This window comes from Lepidothrix coronata, unplaced genomic scaffold (assembly GCF_001604755.1).
Source record: "Lepidothrix coronata isolate B3197 unplaced genomic scaffold, Lepidothrix_coronata-1.0 Scaffold116, whole genome shotgun sequence".
Lineage (NCBI taxonomy): Eukaryota > Metazoa > Chordata > Aves > Passeriformes > Pipridae > Lepidothrix > Lepidothrix coronata.
This window is the reverse complement of record NW_016690296.1, coordinates 512532-532242: the sequence shown is the minus strand read 5'-3', so window position 1 is coordinate 532242 and position 19711 is coordinate 512532. Positions and strand designations below refer to the sequence as shown.

The 19711-nt window shown below is 40.2% G+C and overlaps 1 protein-coding gene across 27 annotated transcripts in view; it reads left to right on the top strand.

Annotated features, from left to right (window-relative positions):
* Positions 1-19711, top strand: part of CAMK2D (calcium/calmodulin dependent protein kinase II delta) — a 117173-nt gene that overhangs the window by 53006 nt on the left and 44456 nt on the right. For 16 of the 27 annotated variants that reach the window (XR_001876413.1, XR_001876410.1, XR_001876417.1 and 13 more), the window contains exons 4-6: positions 10709-10763; positions 15916-15981; positions 18537-18609. Coding sequence is in view for 10 of the 27 variants with exons in the window: in XM_017825081.1 (XP_017680570.1) it covers positions 10709-10763; positions 15916-15981; positions 18537-18609 (194 nt within the window). In the remaining 17 variants the exon portion in view is untranslated. Of the gene's footprint in view, positions 1-10708; positions 10764-15915; positions 15982-18536; positions 18610-19549; positions 19623-19711 lie in introns of all 27 variants that reach the window. The other 11 variants (XR_001876414.1, XR_001876411.1, XR_001876423.1 and 8 more) reach the window with 1 other exon arrangement.

The following is a 19711-nucleotide window of genomic DNA, read 5'->3' as shown; positions in this document are numbered from 1 at the left end:
TCCTGGCTCTGGGCTCAGTTCTGTGGGACACTTCTGTCTCAACCTGTTTCCTTTTCCAAGAAAAAGTAGGGAGTTACCATTCAGGCAGCATTTGTTTCTCATGCAGCCTAAATCTGCCCGTTTGGAGTGTTTGGCATCCCAAGCCAGGGAGGGTGAGCTGTCAGCTGGTACATGCCTGCTTCTGGAAAAGGTCCCTCCAAGGAGGAAGTGTGTGCCTGTCTGTGGCACCTCGGAGCTGATCCCACTCTTACCCCTCCTCATTTCTCTGTGTCATGCAGAAAAAGATAAATTCAGCAATGGGACAAGGGAGAGGGAAAGGAGGAAGGGTGGCACAAGTGGAGAGGAGGAGGAAGCGCTTGAGTGAGGGAATGGGGCAATGCTGGGGATGTGAGCTGGGAGCAGCAAGAGGCAAAAGGAAGGGCTCCTGACTTTGGACCATGGATCATGTTTTGACTTAGGTGATCATAAAGTAGGAGTGGAGCTCCAGAAGCTCACTGTGGAATGTCTTAGCTCCTTTTCCAAAGGGGTAGAAAGCCAGGAAGTTCATTAGGAGAGGGAATTTGTGGGGCTACTCCCATCTGCCCAGACATCTTGCTTTACTTACATGTCCTGTCCCCTGTGAAAAATCATGGAATCATGTGGGTTGGAAGGGATCTCTGTAAGTTATCCAGTCCCAACCCCCTACTCAAGCCATGCCCAGTAAAATTAGATTACTGAGGGCTCATCCTGCTGAGTTTGGAGGCTGTCCAGGAAAGGAGATTGCACAGCCCCTTTAGGTGCTACTGCAGTTTTTGACCACAAAAATAAATAAATATAGAAATAAAAGTGTCTTTATGCCTAACTGGGTTTTTGCATACTCCAGCATGTGTCTGTGGCCTCTTATCTTGCCATTTGCACCCTGGAGAACAGTTTCATTCTCCAAAGTCTTTCCTTTTGATCAGCCAACAAGGTCCTGTAAGGAAAAGTGGATATTCCTGAATATAGTTGCATCCCTGTTAGGATGTTTCTGTTCTTTTCCTAAAATTACATCTGCTTTCATGTTTAAGTATTGTGACATAAAACTCTTAGGAATGCAGCTTTTGTTTGGTTGCAAGGTGTGCATTTGGAAGTGCATTTTATATGCTGGCCTTGTGCTTGTCATGTCACATGGAGAAATCCCTTTCCCTCTTACCTTTTGCATTTCCTGTGCATCTTCTGCATCCTTCTAGCAAGTGTTTCAGGAGTCCTTTAGGATTTTCCTTGCTCCTTGAAACCTTTGCCTTTAAAAAGGTCACAAAGTCCCTTTTCATCCTGGTTTTGATGCTCTGCTGCTGGAAGTATCTGTCGAAGCCATGGCATTCCAAAGGATGCAAGCTGGCCTGCTTGGCTTTCCACATGCTGCACCCTGGCACACAGTGAATGCTCTGACCCTGCAAATACCACCAACCTCCATCCCTGGCAGTGGATAAATAGCTCCTAATTGCTCAGTTCAGGCTGGGTTTTTTCAGATCTAGGCACTGAAGACTTTCCTACTCCTACAAAACTGCTGATCCAGGCTTTTTTTTTTTTCTCAGTTGAGAGGGGTTTAATGATACCTCTCTCCTCCCAGTCACCTTCTAAATTTGGAAGTTCTTTTTTTAGTGGCTTCACCGGAGTGTTAGTATTCTCATGGACTGCCCATGGGAATGTGCTTCTAATTTTAGTTTGTCCTCTGCATGTCTGTCTCCTTTAAATACATCCAGCTTCTCATTCCAGCCACACTGGGCCAAGCATGACACTCTGCTCCTGATACTCGTGTCTTGAGGATGTTCTGGTAAATTGTATTGTAATCAAATCCACGGCTTCTGCCCTTGTGCTGCACAGCAGTGAGTAGCACTCATGTATCAGCAACTGTACCATCCAAATAGTGCCGTTTAATTCATGTATTTGTCATGCATCTATTTGTCAGGTGACCTTGAGAGCTGTTCAATTTATATTTGATCTGATGGTGGTGGTGTTATTGCTGGGATTGTGTGGAATTTGACTGTTCAGCCTTGTCGGGAAGGACTCGGCTGATGGTCTAAAACCATAATTGCTGCTGAGTGGCTTGCAGTTATCTGCTGCAGGAGATATATTTTGGGAGTTCCTGGATGTGCTAAATGAGAGGAATATTTAGAAAGAGATTTCACCAGCACTAGTAGTCTGGTTTTGAGAATACAGACTGGCTTCAGCTCCCTCCTGCAGCTTTTCCACCCAAGTTTATGTGGGTTGTCACTGAGTTAATTACAGTCTTACAAATGGTCCCACGGGACAGGACAAACTCTCTAATTTCCATTTATTGTGAGGCTGTGATTAAAAGACAATGGCAGCTTCTCATCACAAGCCTCAAGTTTGTCATCTATTAAGTTAATATGCATTCCCTGCTTTTTGTAAAACAAACACTTTGAATCATTTGGGATCCTCGTTGACTCGTAAACTTGCACGTTAGGAAAATGACAGTAATTTATAGTTGCCTTCAGCTGTGGGAGCGTGACTTCCTGTGGCAGTTAATTGGTGGAGGGGGAAGGCACGTTCACTCCGAAAATAATCCAGATGGTGTTGAGCCCAGCCCAGTGGATAGAGATGCAGTGGGGTTATTGTGGAAACACTCTGTCTGGGCACAGCGCTCGGAATTGCTCGGGCTCTGTGAAGTTACTGAAAGCTCCTATGAATGGGGTTGATCTCTGGGATGATCCCGTTGCTCACAGTCAGGATTAATGTTTGTGAAAGAGAGCACCAAGGATAGAAATGGCACTATAATTATGCTTTAGGTCTGTCCCATCCATTTTAGGTCTTTTTCCTCAAAGCTGGTAGCGCAAAGTTTGGGGACCCGATCCTGGGAAAGTGGCTTTAAGCCCTATTTTCCTGCACAGATATAAAAAACCCATCAGATAAAGGAAGGGAGAAGCTAAATTTCCAGGGGGGCTGTATAACATAAGAAAGTAATAGGCTAATTCCACAAAATATAGAATTTTCTTTGAAGTTGACTTTATTGTCCTAGAAGTAACTTCTTTGGCTGGAGCAGGTCGAGGCCCTGCAAATGCTGCCATCACTTCAGAATAAAGCTTTTTCTGATCTCTGAGGACTTCTGGGCATTACTGCATAATTAAGAAATGATTTAGAGATTATGTTGACTTGGTATAAAAAGTGGTGCCTACTGTGATTCAGTGAATGGGGTGGTTGTACTGCATAAAGGTCTTCAGAAAATGTGCTCAAACCTGCTTGTCTCATGTTTTTAACCACTTCCCTGAGAGGTGTGTCTACTTTTATATTGCATTTTTATGGGTTTTCAACTTCTCCATCTTACAGAAAAGAGGATGCAAGGCATGATCTTCACTGCCAATCTGGGGCATTTGAAGATCACACAAAGATAATGATTAAATGAGGGACTGGCAGTAGGAGTTACATTTGATGGAGCACTTCCAGCACAGTGGTAATTAATGTTAAACTTCCCACGTAGGAAGTGGAATCTTAGGTCTGGCTGCCTATAAAAGCTGCCCAGCTTAATCAAAAGCTGATTTATTTTTAAACTGATGCAGCTATTTCTTTGTGGCCACCTACTGCTCTGTAAACTGGGTAATTGGTTTAAATTAGCTGATGCTTTGTTTTAAGCTGAATTAAGAGAGCATAAACTTTGGTTTTATGGCAGCATAATAACATAAACTGGAGCATTTTTCTCTTGTAGACAAAGGTCTTCACAAGTAATATTTGTAATGCTCACTCTACAGCCTGCAGTAAAAAATAAGGGCAAATAAAGTTCCTTTGTGTATTCTATTGTCATCTTCCCACAGGAAGGGATGGCAAGAATTCCCTGGAACAACTTCATTTGAAACTAAATTAAAGTTTCCATTTTATAGGTTATTTATTCCAGTTTGAGGTAAAATGAACTTTATAGCTTTATGGTTACTTATTGTTTACAAGGTCTTAAGTGTAATTTTTGTGAAAAACCAAAGCCCAGTAGCAGCTTTTTCTGAACTCCTGTATTTTCAGGAGATCAGCGTGACAGCAATGATAATTTTGGCATGTAGATGTACATATTGAAAGACTACATACAGCCTGTTTTATGCAGTGTCTCACATATATTTAAGGGCAGAGCTTACAAGAGAGGGTTTTTATCCTCTGTTAGGCAGTGGGATGGCTCTGGGAATCGATTGAGGCAATTCCAATGATGACACTTGGGAGCTGAATGAGACAAAACACAATTACTTGTGTTTTCCATCCCCCCAACACAGGACTGTTTTAGCAGTGAAATTTATTGTTTTGGTTTTCTCTCCAAACCCACGTTCTTGTATGGAAATTATTGCTGGAAGTGGAAAGTTCAGCCTCATGGAAGTACAGGTTTGGTTCTTTGTTCTAGCCGGAAATGAAGACAGTGGGTCAAACTGGAGTTGTGTGGATGTCCTGCCCAACAGATGGAGTCCATATGGAAAGGACTTCTGCAAATGTTTACGTGTGTTTATCAGTGTGAGTGGATTTGTTTCAGATTTTTGTGCTGCTCGGGTTCTCAGAGTGGTTAAGTGCCTTGGAACAGCCAAATGGAATTCTTTCTGTGGCCATTTGTATCACAGCTGGGGGAAATGAAATCCTTAATAATTAAGGATTGCAGTCCATTAAACAGCAAAAAAGACCTGCTTGCTCTGTGACATTACATGGTCATTTATTAAGTTCCTCATTAAGGTTGGTCGTTTACAAACATCTTTTTTACTGTAATTTATTGATGATGCTCCACCAAAGTGATTGGGGGACTCTTCTAAATGGGTCCTAGAAAAATTTTCAGTTGGAGTTCAGCTGAAGTATATTTTCTTTACAACAGAAAATGCCTGTATTTGAAAGCAGTTCCTTTAACAAAATGAGTATTTGCATTTTAAATCGGTGTTGGGTGTGGGTTTGGATTTCTCCTTTTTGTTCTTACAGCCTGAAAATTATTTTTTACTGTTGTTAGTGAAGTTTAAAATTCTCTGCATCTTGAGGGGAAGAAATGGGCAGGAATGTCAGGTTTTCAGTCAGGCATCAGAGACAGGGAGAAGTGCATAATGTTTATTGTAGGTTCACTAACTGAATTAGGATAAATACACCATCTAACAGACTATAGAGTTGGTTCTTCAGCCCTGCTGCATTTCCATGGTGTTGCAAAGTCGATGGAATATAATGACCTGAATAATAATTTTAGGGAAAAGGGATTGATGCTTTAGTTGTCTCCAGCTGCCAGAATGACCTGTTTTAAAACTTGAAGGTCCTGGTTCTCATAAAGCATTGAGAGACCAAAAAACAATGACTGTACATATAAATACTACATTTTCAGTATTACCCCTTGGTCAAATCAATATTTCAGGGTAATTACAAATACGCTTTGTTAGGATAGTTAAGTAGGAGTGGTCACTGAATTCAAAGCATACAAAACTTGGAGTATCACTCAGTTATTAAAAAAATTTGAGTATCCAACATAAACATCAGTAAAGACCATCTTTGTATCTTTTCTTATTTCTTTAGGTTATCACAGTTCTGATCAACTTTTAAATGAAGAATTTTACTAAGTTATCTTGAACACACAGTCATTCCCTTTTGGTTTTGATGGTCTTTAATAAACTAATGAAAAAGCTTTTAAAATTGAAAAAAAAATAAAAGGCCAAGAATTAAAAGCTTTAAGAAATTTAACTAGACTGAAAAGTTTAGTTTAAGTTTGCTGAAAGTGATTGTTACTCAACAAAAGTGCCTTAAATATGGTGCTGATTACTTTGCCAACATTGTCTAAGGCTGCTCCTGGGGGAGAGGTTCCTTTCCTGTGGTACCTCTTGGGTTGTGCCACAGGATTGCAATTTTCTGCTTTCCTTTTTGTTTAAAATATTTAAAGTAGAGCAGCTTTGTTTTCATAAGCTGATGCCTTTAAATACCTTGGGGCTTGGTCCTCATGGAAGGGGAGCACTTAAAAAATAACCACACCTAGTTCTCTGAGTGGTCATTATAGAAATTGTGTGTCTGTGTTTTGTGTGTTTTAACAGAGGAAAGCCAAGAAGGGAGGCTGTGTCCTCCCAGTATCCAATTTTGTAGGCATGTAGGTCCTAATATGATTTATATAAATCTGTTCCCAGGGTTGGCCAGCACGACAGAGTCTAATTCCCTCCATTCAAGTACAGTGTGCAGCTTTCTGAGCCAGTTAATTTTAATTGATGTAACATCTCTGTCTTACAGCTTGTCCTTTTATTAGTTAACACTCCATGAAATTCTTATGTCTTTACAATTCTTGTGTCTTTATTCCTCTTCTTCCATGTTCTGATGAATGTTAAAATGGTTAAAAATTGTTAGTGCTTAAAGCATCAACACTGGCAGCTGAGACATCAGTTTGCTCTTAGCAAAAATTTGTGTCAGCCTTCCTTTTAATCCATGCAGTTATCCTCATAAGGCTTAATCTGATGACATTTGTAAAGGCTTTTTGTTGCATTGTAAAAAACCTTGTTAAACTTACAAAATCAGGGGTTTGGCTGCAAAGAGGAGTTGGCTCAACCTGAAAACACAGGATTTCCAGTAAATGCCATGGTTATGTATTAAACGAAGACATGAAGGTACAGGTGTACATTTTAGTCCCCTGCTCTTCTTTTCAACAACTCCATGCAATTTTGCTGGTTTCACCCATGAATAATTAAAGAGCTGTATCTCCAGCTGTTCCTTTTAACTTCAGGGATCTGGGATACGATTCCACAGTCCCACTCTGGGCATGTGTGCACACATAAATGCACACACACCTGTTTTACAGGGACTGAAAAGCCACAAAAACCTGCTGGTTAAAGAAATAAGTGTCAGTTACTACAGCTGCTCTCCCTGGAGTCTCCTGACACAGAATTATATGTTTTGGGATACATGTTGGGTTTGTATTCTTTTTTTTTTAGTTTTATTTGGGGTGTTCTATTTTTAAAGTCTATCAGTCAGTCCTCACCCCGCAGGAATGAAACAAGAGTCTCATCATGACAAAAGAGTTGGGAATTTGGGGTCATCTGCGTTGACATGTACCTGGACTCAGCCTCCCTGCAAAATTGGATCTTTTATCTACTTTGACAAATGATTTTTTTATTTTCTGTGTAGCAAGAGTCTTTTACCAACGTGAACAGTTTGGCAAACTAACTTCTCCACATGCAGCAGACTTGAGGGACTTTAATGAAGGCAGAGAATGTAAATATTCCTGGCATTTAATCAGAATACAGACATTTATTGTGTGAGGGCCTTCACGGGGGAGGTTTTGGTCACAAATGAATATTTTTGCAATATATGGCATTTTGTTCATGGTAGTCAACACTTGCTGTTGCAGTGCCTCGGGGACAAAGGCAGTCTTTCCAAATATTAAATTGCCTAATTATTTTTCCCATCATTTTTTATTATACCAATTCAGATGCAAATGACTAGGATTTTTTTCTCAAGTTGTTGGCCCTAAATAACCATGAATTTGCACTGTAATAAAAAAGTTGTGTATCTTGTGAATGAATTTGGAAGCTCTGTAGTTTTGATTCACTGTTGCTCAATACAGGCCACCTGTTAATGGCATATACAGCCCTGGTGACTTGCATAAAGTCATTTAATGGCAGTAAATCTTGCAGGATGCCACTGATTTTTGTTTAACAGAGCATGGGGAGGGTTATTTTCTTAGATGTGCAAAATATTACTTCATGTTTAGTGTTTATCCCATACCTACTGGCAGGCAGGTACCAATTCACAGAAACCCCAAAGTTAAATGAAGTCATTCCGTTAAGTTCCTTCCATTAACTAATTAAGTTCATTTTGGAAAGGTTGGGTTTTTTTTTTCTGATAAGAGTGGTCTGTGTAAGATCTGCATAGATGCTGTAATACACTTTTGGAAGTGAACATGGAGGGTTAGCACATCTGTCCCTTTTTCACTCTTTTTGCAGGAAGGCAGGAACTTAAAGAAATAATTTACATATTTTAGCAAATGTGACATAAGCTTTTGGGACTTTGAAACCCATTTTAAATCTCTACTGCTGATGAATGACCCCTGTAACTTCCTAAGACATCAGATTTCATAGTGAGAGCATTAGTGCTTCTAGGGGTCCACAGATCTTAATCTGTAGTGCCAAAGGGAAAATGAGGGCCTTTACCATTAGCTGGTTTTAACCATTATCCTTAAATAATTTGTCTTTGTAACATGTTCCCAAATTTAGCAAAATGATCATTGCAGCAATTTCACACAAATAAGTATTTTAGGCAATAGTTTGATATGGTTAAATATCTTTATCCTGGAGAATTTCTCTCTGACTTTGTCAACTGTTTGACTTGACTCCTTACCTGGAAGAATTTTATTTGCTTTGAAAGTATGTGGAATACTATTATTTTGTTGTGTTTTTTTTTTTTTTTTTAACTGCAGAAATTCAGAAAGGAGATAATAAGGTTGCTTGGCCATTAGATCAACTGTTTTCTGTGGAATGGACACAAAATACTACAGTTCAGCACAAAAAAGTCAAGTAATGGACATCAGTTTACTTTTCAGTCAGGTTGGAGCTTGCCCACACTAATAGCTCGGTAAAAAAAGCTAATGGGAGTTCTCCCTAAAACTATTATATGAAATTATTCAAAATTACAAATTATGACTTTTGCAGAGTGGTGATTGGAAAGTATTTCAGATGAAAATCAGTCAGGGATATTCCTGATGTTTCCCGAGCTTACAGTACTTCTCCAAAAGAAAGAGCTGTGTGCCCCCTGGATTCCTGTCAGGCATTTTAAGTGATTTGCTGAAGAGCAACCAACAAAGTTGTCTGAGGGTGTTAAACACCTTCCCTGGAACCCACTGAAGGAGAGTGACCACAGGGCTACAGAAGGGAGGAGGGAAAAGAATGACCCCAGTGTCCTTCCTGCCCCATCGTGTGTTTGTTCCCTACAGCACTGAGGGGACAACTCCAGTTCATAATGATTAGGTCTAACTGTCTAACTTTTCAAAAAAGATAAATTGAACTGTTACTACTGAGGACGGCTTTGTGACTCTGGGGAAATAGGAATGGCAGTGTGAGTTCCTGATGGGAGCTCTTATCCTGGATGGATAATCTGTGTAATTGCTGCCTTTTGCTTTGTCATGCCTGAATCCTGCCTGCTACGTGTGCTGGATTTGCCCCTGTGCTGTTGTGCAGCCTTTCCTCTGGATTCTCTGCCTTGTCTGCACCAGGGATTCTTCTCCTCCACCCTTGCTTATTTGGGATTTTCACCTTGCAGATTTACTGGCATAACCCTGTGTCTGAACTGACCAAAGGAGCCAACAGAAGCACTTGCCAAAAGACAGTTTTGCTCTTCCCTGGCTGCCTCAGCCTGTTTTCCTTTCCAAAAACAATCAGGGGCATGTGATGTTGATTCAGAGAAGGATTTGTTCCATCTCAGTTCTGTGATTCAGGCATTTGGGAGGAAAGGGAAAGACAGAATATGATCCTTGAGGAAGATATCCCCATGGACGTGTCAGACTCGAGTTTGGCTAGTACGGAATTAGCCTCACCAAGCTGAGGAAAAACATCATCCATCTCAAATCACAGGCCTTTCTTAGTCAGAAGGGATGGAGCCATGGTTCTGTGGGACCCTGAACCAAGAGCCCTCTTCTAGAAAAGGATGTGACAAAGCAGAAACACCTTCTGCTTCAGAAAACCCCTTCACACGGTGCCATCCTGGGCTGCTTAGTAACAGGTGGCCCTATCCAAGACAAAACTCGTCCTCTTGGCTCTAGTTTTGTTATTCAAGCTCAAGCTAAGACTCTCTGGGTTTAAAACCAAAGTTTCATTTCTGAATTTTAGCATGTAGCACTTTGATTCAATTTGGTAAAGCCCTTTCAAAAATCTGGGTTGTTTTGCCCACTTTGGAGGTCTTTGAAAACAGTGGGGAGCAAATACTCTGCGTCACCAGAAGTATTTGGTAGTTCTCTCTATCCATACCTGATATGGGAAATCAAATATCATGTTCCATTCTGCCTGTGTGACTAGAATGCTGTTAGTGAGCAGTGAGGTTTTTTTGGGGGGGGAAGAATGGTGGCTTGCACTTCACAAAAACATCGACTAATCTAGACTACAGAACCAGCCAAAACCACAAATTCTGATTTAGACCTACTTGGCTCCTCTGAATCATCACGAGCTCTGGGCACTGAGTCAGGCAAGAGCTGGTTTTCTCTTCAGTATTGTGTAAACACAAGATGTTTCCCTGGGCTAAATATTATTAAGTTAAAAAGTCATGTTTATTTGATCATATTTTTTAAAAAATGTCATGTATTGTATAAAAAAAAGATTAGTACATGGAGTTACCATCTGGGGAGATCTGGAAATCCTTTTCTTTTACACTTTGTTCATCAGATCAGTTTTGAACACAGATCAGTTTTAGATTAACCTGATTTTTTTATTTGGTTCTATAAGTGACACTTATTTGAATCAAACTACTGACAAAGCTTCCTGTATCAGCTTTGGAAATTGCAATTTCATTTAAAGTAATTAAGAAAAACTGCAGGACTTAATTCACAGTTGTACCACGATGTGATGTGAATTCTTAAAATTCAAAATGAAGCCTGCAGCTGACTAGGCCATTTTCAGGGAAAACTTTAGATCTGGGCACACAGGTGTACGTAAACATGATATGGGGCTGTAGCAGAATTATAATCCTCTTTTCCCTCTCAAAATCAACCACAGGCATCAAAGACATGAAAAAGGTGACTGGTGTTTATCTTTTCTCCCCTCCTTTTCCACAGTGCGGCTCCATGACAGCATATCAGAAGAAGGATTCCATTACTTAGTCTTTGACTTGTAAGTATGTGTTTTGCCTATTTTTGGCAAGTTTGGGGATGTGGTATTTAAACTTTGAGATGCAAATACAAGTTTTGCACCTCAAGTAGCATGGTCCTGGTGCAGTGAGTTGGACAAATAGCTAAACAGCTAAAAAGACAGTAACATTTGGTTATTTGCATGTGCAAGAACTCATTTGTATGTCCCTGTAAGGATTCTGTATTACAAACTGTTAAAAAATGTACCCTTGAAGTGGATTTTAATGTAAAATGTAGGTATGTAAGTAAAAGTTGCATGATACCTGCCAAAGCTAAGCACACTACCACTCAGAAAATAGAATTTGCTGCAAGCCAGTTGTCTGTAAAAGAAACATTAAAAAAACCCAGAGCAATATATGATTTAACAGATAAAACACCCACCTGTCTTAGGTGGCTCTCTTAGACCTGCCATGGTTTTGCTGGTTAGAATGAGAATACATTTTTACCCCAGGAATGTGAAATAGCTCATTTCTAAGCATCCAAACAGAATTATTTGCATTCAGCATGGCTGAGTGAGAACCTGGATCTTCCACAAGCAATTGTGTGCTTTCACGTTCAGGTTACATTCTGGTTTATTTCCTCACTTAATTGTTTTGGGAGAAATCTGTAAAGACTTCTCTGAGACTAGATTTCAGACTAGAAATGCACAACATTACAATACAAAATACTAAATAGTCTGTCTGCAGTGAAGACATTCAGGATTCAAATCCTAACAGGAGTTTATATCTGACTTATGTGTATCCCAGGTAAGTGCTGTGACTGTTGCCTGGGAAATGGCTCCAGGGCACAACACACACACTTGTTCTCTGACACGAACTGGGGTTTGTCGTGGCTTTTTTTTTTTCCTTAAGGGCTACAAAGGAAATCTTTCTATGTGGAATTGGAAAAATCTCCTTAGTCCCGAACATTTCTAAGAAGTGCATGCAGAGTTCTTAGTTCTAGGGACAATATCCCTTTGATGAACTGGTGGCTTTTTGATTTTCTTGCTGTACTGCTCCAAACTGTGGCCCACTGCAATTGCAGTTAGTCCACGTCTGCCTTAACTTAGTGTGTAGTGTCAGACTTATCTCAGGGGATTGTGATTGCCATGTGAACTAGAACATTTGAACAACTTCAGAGTTGTAGATAGCAGTATCTATATCTTGATAGTAACAGAACAAATAGGAGCCTGTATTCTGCAATAAAAAATTAATACCTAACCCAAAGATACTGTCTTGGCAGAAAACTAGATCCTGCAGGAAGCATTCTGGAACTGCCTGGAACTTCCTTTGTTTCCCTGTCAGGACAAACATAGGAACAGGCTCAAACATGAATATAAAGCCTTTATGTTTTGTTTGTGGTTTTATGGCCAAAATTATTTCCTTTACAACAAAGAAAACATCTAAATGGTAAAGGCAGTAACTTTGCAGACTGATTGTTGTCTTTGGAGAAGCAACAGGTTGCATTCCTGAAGAACTTTTGCCAAATGACAAGGAATGCCCGTTCAAAGTTAATTTTTCACATTCAGACTAAGAAATCATTGCTTTAATGCTCACTAATACTGTTTATTAGTGAGACTCTATCTTTTAGTGCAGTTACAAATATGTGGGTTGGTGCCTTGTTGAAGTGTACATGAAAGAGCTGCCACGATAAAAAGGTACCATTTGCACTTTTTGAACGTGAAGGCCCAGTACCTGCTTTTCTTTCTTTAATTTTTATTCCACAGGAGCCTGGCTGTGGTGTAACACTGTCACTCCACCCACACGTGCCATCATGGCATTTTCTTAATGATTTCTTTCAGACTGTGTGGGATTCAGTGCCACTGTTTCTTTAGAAATTTCTCTTAGACTGCATCCCACGTAAGAAAGTAGAGAAGAAGACTGCCTTTTCTGTGGAGAGAAAAAAACCAGTTATTGTCACCTTCTGTTTTGAATTTCTAATAATCTCTTTGGGATAAGTGCCACAGAGGTGTCTGCACTCTGAAAGAAAGGCCTGTTGCTTCACTTGGGTACCTCAGGGATTGCTGTACTTTTATCTGGAGAAAAAACAGTGTTTAGGGTGTTCTGTTCCGGGCCTGCATTTGTGTGACCAGTTGTAGCATCAAGTGGGAAGGTGGAATTCTCTTAAAATCCATGTGGGAAATGGACATTGGACAATGAACTTCATGGATTTAATGATGGACTTCATGAAGTTTTTGCTCCTCTTCCCTCACTGGTCAAGGCACCTGCAGTCAGGATTTACGTCTGTCAGCCCATTTCGGTTGCTAAGCACGAGTGAGACTGTCTTCAGTCTTAATGATGTTAGATGAGTTCAAATCCAATCAATTCTGTCAGTATTAATTGCTGGATCTGAATGGAAACAGCTGTAGCACTTGAAGACTCTCTTGTGCAAGTCAATGAGATCCTCTATGTTCAGTGTCTCACATTTTAATGCACTTGATGAAATGCAACAATTGGTACATTAAGAATCCTGGCGTTGCTTTTGGATTCCAAGTGGAGGGACTGGACTGTGTAGAATAAACAAAAAATGCAAAGAAAAATAGCCTAATTGCAAAACAGTGTTTGCCTTGGGTAAGTGCCTGAACATCTCTTTTTCAGAAGTAGAAAGGCCACAGGTAAATGTAAAAATTCTGTGGTCACCATAGTTTTGGAAGTTTGCTTCCTTGCACCTTAAAGCAATTCAAGAAATCAGAAACGTAAGCTAGGAGGAAACCAGGCCAGTGTGGTCATCAGCAGAGCCTGTTTTAGCTGTCTTTGCTAATTTGTATGTTCCTTTTAATTATTCTCTTATATCTCTTATAAAACTCTGCAGTTTTTCCAAAAGACGTGCCTGGTGCAGAGGGCCTTGGTGTTCCTGCAGGTTGCTTGTACCTCTTCTGTTTAAACAAACCCACGTGGTTTAGATGTTGCCACTTCAGTCTGCTCTTCAGAAAAATCACAAAAGAACCACTGGAATTTGTGAGAACCAGTGGCTTTTAGTTTGTACCCTGAAAGTTCCTAGAGCTCGTATCATGTCCTGTCATGAAATACAACCTCACTGGAGGCAACAATATAGATATGGAAATTCCACAACCTCTTGGAGCAACAAGTGCTTAGTAATAAATAATTATAGTAACAACCAAGGAGGAAAAGTGCATTAGTGACAATCCATTATTCCTTCCTTCCTTCTGGCCATTTAGCTGTTCTGAGAGTTATTCCTAAGGTATCCTTTGGATACAGAGCACGAGAATTGTTGACTGCTTGTTTGGTTGTCACAGTGAAATCCACCTGCTCTGTTCTTGCTTTTATCTTTTCCTCGTTTAACAATGGTTCTGAATACCAAGCAAATGTTTAGTGTCAGCAAGTGGGATTTCATATCCCCTTCTTTCCTCCGTGCTACAGAAAAACAAGCGTCAATTTGAGATTCTCTCCCACTGAAAGGCACTTTGATGACTAAAGCTTTTTGTTTTCTCTTTTGCCTTGGATCAAAAATAAGTGTTTTAGGAAAGAGTAAGATCAAAGGATGCTTTGTTTTTTTCATTCATCGAAAATTGAGAATTATTCCTCTTTACCAGAACCGTGGCAGACAAATATATATGCAAAAAGGAGATATGAGAGACTGTCAAAATATGCATCAATCATACATTTTGTGTTACAGCAACCAAAGCCAGTTTCTGGAAGGTAGAAGACAAAAAGAAAGAGAATACAAATTAGATGACAAGGTATTTTACCTCCTCCAGATTTTACTGCAGGCTTTTGTACTAAATAGTGTTCTGGTACCTCAAAGTCTCTACCTTCGGAGTCAGTAGGGTGTAAAGTCAGAAAAAGGATGGTATAACCCACATGTAACTGAAAACACGGAAATAAAGTTTTCAAACTGGCCTTCTCAAAGAAAGGAGCGATGCTGCTGGTTGAGCAGGTCCTTTCTGTCATCATCTAACGTGACTGAAAGCTGGGATCCTCCTCGAAGTGTTAGTGCAGCAGTTTGCAAATGAATGTTGCAGTTGTGAAGGTTCCAAGCATGCTCACTTTTAACTTTCTAATACTATTAAATTTAATTGTGTTCAGTAGTAATTGTGTTCATTGTAGCATAGATTTTTAAACATCTTAAAGTATCTTGTAGCCCACTCAAGCTTTTACTTTTGGGAATGTATTGAGAATATAATGTGCTAATATCTGCATTCCTAACCTAGGAAATATTTTGGTTCAGTAGATGAAGGTTTTGGAAAGCAGGAATTGCACGAGTTTGTGCACCCAGTGTGGTGAGGCTGTGTTTAGGTGCTCTGGTTACCCTGGGCATGTGGGTACTCCAGGCTGTGGGAATTGTCAAGGTTTACATCTATTTTCGACTACTCATTACAGGACTGATATATATGAAGAACTGCATCTGGCTGTGAAAATATGCCAGCATATTCCATAGAAGAGAAATGTCACAGGAGGGGTCTTCCTGTTCCATGAGTCCACTCTTGTCCACACAGGCAGACAAGTTTTATGATTTTGTTTAAAAGCTCATTGATCTTTATCTTAAAAATAGAGCACTAAAATTCATTTAATTACACCAGCTTTATGACTGATAGAAAACTTCTCCTGATTTTAACCTTATTTTTACTCATAGCTGTTGCATGTTTATGTATTATTGTACCAGAATCGTCCCTTACAACTCTCCTCTATGATGAGCCTGGTTTATGCTCATCTTCAGTATTTATTTTCTATAACAACACAGTTTTATTTCCTTTTAACCACTTCCTACCATTAAAGCACTGGTGGTACAATGAAATCCTGAGCATGCAACGATGCACAGTTGATTCTGTTAGTGATCCTCTGGATCGTACGGCTCTTCCCTCATCCTATTAATGCCTCTTAAGTTATTTTAAGTGGCACTTTGACTAAACTATTCCTACTTTCTGGACAAAGATAACTGAATATTTTCTAGGAAAAAATGTGCCATTAAATTGTTTAAGGAACTCTGCCTCTGCTGATACTTTCCCTCCAACTCAGCAATCCTCTTTCTAGTCAAAGCACAGAAAGATGGCCCTTCTGGCACCTGAGTACACCTCTGAGTTCCTGCACCTCTTGCATTTCTGTGCAAATATTTAGGTTATTCCTCTCTGACTTCTCCCTGTCAAGTTAATTTTCACTCGTGAAATCTCCTTTTTCCCATCTTGCTTTTTGTAACAGAGTCACTGGAGGTGAATTGTTCGAAGATATAGTTGCAAGAGAATATTATAGTGAAGCAGATGCCAGGTAAGTCATTTGTTTTTCTTATGTTGCCTTTGATAGTTCTGGGATAGTTCCTTAAATATCTCCTGGTGTTTGGCATCAGTTTCCCTAGCACAGTCTGTGAGACTCTAGGATTTCCCCTGGAGTTCTCCTAGACTTGGAAGGGCACAGTTTGGCATTTTGAGCTCACGACTGCGGGATGGAGAACTCACGTGAAGTCTTGATGTCTGCTGATCTGAAAAAGCCAAAATTGCACCTCAGTTTGTTAAAATCTTTGCAAATTGGTGAAGCTGTTAAAACATTACCCTCTTTTCTCCTCTGCAAACTGGACATACCAGTTCAGTTATCTCACCCATGTATTCTTATATTTGCTGATCTGAGTTCGAAATACAAGAATTTTACATTAAATATCATTTTTTGTTCCCAGTCCAGAAGCGCTGATTTCCTTTTCCTACTTAAACATTTCTGTTGTGTTTCATCAATAAGCAATTATACTGTGCATCTCATAGTCTGAGCTCAAATATGAAATCTCTAGCAATTTTCTGCAAGTGCTTGTTGAAAAACTTGAAGAATAAGTTGACAATTAGCATAATTTCCATGCTAACATAAAGTATCAGGGCCACTTTTCCATCTCAGAATCTGTTTGCCCTCATATAAGAATAAATCTGAAATATTCCCATGTAATTATGAATCTTCCACGTTGTGGTCAATTACTTCAATATAGGTTCTACCACTACACTCTTCACAGAAACTAATCTCAAAGTAAATTTAAACAATCCTCACGTTTTGATGTGGTTTTAGTCACACACCACCACTGATACTTATTTAGCTCACATAATTTTAAATGATGCCTTTACATTTGGAATTATTCGGCAGATGACAGGAAAGGATTAAGTGTTCCTACGAACAGTGGTAGGATAATGATGAGCAGACAAGAAGTTATTCTGAATATTAGGAAGCTTTCCCTGGTTTTGCCCTTACTACATCTGTAAGAATGGTAGAAACATCATTGCTTCAAGCATTTAAATGTAGAACAACACACAGCTGTAGAACAGAAGACAGAATTAGTGGTTTAGGTGGGGTCAAAGGAGAGGAGCTACCTTAAAAAAAATTTCCAATTATTTTTTCCTGCTATGATTCAAGAAAAAATTCTAATATTGATGCCAAAGGCCAGTCTGTGGTGTCCTTGTGTGATTTTAAGGTACTTGGGATTTCAAAGGAAAAATTGCAATGATGATTTTTTCTGTTGTAGAATTATGACATATTGGAAGGGGCTGTGCATATATATATATATGATATATATATATGCATTTTATATATGCAGTTAAAACTTGACCAAATAAGTGAAATATCTAGTTATGATGCATCTCTGTATTTTATATATTTATATATATATATATATATGTTTGTATGTGTGTGTATATATATATATATATCTCTGTAGTGTGTATGTATGTGTGTAACCCTATAGAAGTAGTGAATGTCCTATCCTAGGATGTAACACTGGTCTGCTCCTGCAAGCCCTTCCTCACACCAGTAGTCAGTACTCACACAAACAGCCCAGGTCAGTGAGTTGGGAACTACTTGCCTAAGGAAGGGTTTTCAGGCTTGGGCTCCAGTTACTGATTTATGACCATTCCTTCTGAATTCCATGGTCAAAACGTTTTGGATGAGCAGTATCAAATCCTTGGTTCTTGACTGTTATGGATTGCTTATCATCACTCACTTGTGCCACAAGGATATCTTAAAAAAAAAATTATAAGCTCTTGTGGTGCCAAAAAAAAACCCATGTGCAAAAGTTCCAGTGCTCGCAGAGATTAATATTTTAGTTGTGCTTTTTGGCACCGTAGGCTGGCCAAAACTTGCAAACCTGGGCATGGAAAAGTAGGTGCTAGTAAATTATTGAAAGCACCAAATGAAAACATTTGTCTAGATTCTTAATGTGGATTTTCATTTCACAAGTGACTCCTAACTGAACTAAAGCTTGACACTATTTTAAATGAAAATGCATGCTACCTTTTTGAATGACTTGGCTTTATTCTACTAATAGTTGTAAAGAAACCATTCTATTCAAAATGGAAAATGTTTTGCTTTTCCTTAGCTTTTGACTTTTTTTGTTTCATTTGTTTCACTTGTATATCATCTCATTTCTGAGCATTTTCTTGTTTCAGCACTTGTTGTAGTATTAACTTCACCACAAAAAAAAATAAGAAAACCAAAACATGCCACTAATTGTTTTATTGCCTCCACTTTATTTTGCCTGTAGCAGTTTTTGGAAACTGGAAAAAGCTTCCATACTGCTGAATGAAAATACAGTCTAATGATTCTGTCTCATAGGTGTCATATGTTCCATGTTAAATGTCTTTTTTGGTTTGTTTTTGGTTTTTTGTTTGGCTTTGTTTTCTGGATGTGTTGGAGCTGGAAATATCCAGTTCAAAGTGCAATCAAGACTTGTCAAGAGGTGTAAAATTGTTTTTGTTCTTTACCTTTTTTTATTTTGTTTTATTTTAGTTTGTATTTAATGTGATTATGTGCCTTTAAAATGTTCTCCCTTCCATTCTGCCCTTGTATCTTTGCAGTCATTGTATACAGCAGATTCTAGAAAGTGTTAATCATTGTCATCTAAATGGCATAGTTCACAGAGACCTGAAGGTCAGTATCTGGTGCCCATCAATTGGATATAAGAATTTTGGGGTTTTCTTTCCGCTGGGCAGGGGCAGAGGGTGGGTTGTCTGCGATATTCCCTTGCCTACCCTTCTCACCCTCCGAACAACCGGTCCAACAAATACTGCATGACGCCTCTCTCCAGTTTGCAAGTCTACAGGCCTAATATACATCATGGCAAAAGGGGGAATGGTTGCCCAAAAAAAAAAACCCCATGTCGTTCCAAGGCGCTGGATTTTCCCCGTGCTGTCTGCCGTGTCCGGTGCTGTGTTGGGGCTGTCCATGTGTGGCTGTGTGGGCACACGGAGGTGAACCTTGGCTGTGATGTATGTCAGCTTGCAGATGTAAACGCCACCGCTGTGCTGAGGCCCTGGGGTGCAGTAGCAGAACAACAGGGCATGACGAGCCCTCAGGCGAATGACGCTAATTGCTGCCTAAATTGGAGGGCGACAAGTTAATCATTGACCTCAAACACCTGCCTTGAAGGGGGGAGTTTGGGTTTACCTCAACGCCCACTGCAGTTTCTAACCCTTCCTACAATTTTTTAACGCCTCTGCCAAGGCTCTCATTATGAGTCAGGAAGGAGGAAAAAGCACGACCTTGTCAATGAATTAGTGGCAAAATTTTTTCCCTCTAAAAAATTGTCGTTAAACTACAAATTGGTAGTAAATTAAAAATCTGTATCGAATTAAAACCAGACCCAAGGCCGGTGTCTCCAAGGCCGGTGTCTCCTCGCTGCCACCCCCCCCACGTGGAGCCTGAGGCCGTCGTGCTCTGGGTGGGGCCGGGCGGGGCTGGGCGGTGTGGGGCAGGGAGCACGGCCACGCCCGGCCACGCCCGGCCTCGCCCTGGCACCGCCGCCCTCGTGTCCGTGCGGGCGGCGGGCGCGCGCTGGGAACTAACGGGCGCCCCTGGCGTTTGCATGCAGTCATTGCATTCAGCAGATCCTGGAGGCCGTGCTGCACTGCCATCAGCTGGGCGTGGTCCATCGCGACCTCAAGGTGAGTGCTGCTGCCCCACCGCCCGCCCCGGAGCAGCGTCCCTTCCCGACAGGGCCTCCAGCAGCCGGAGCGCAGACGCTTCCCTCTTC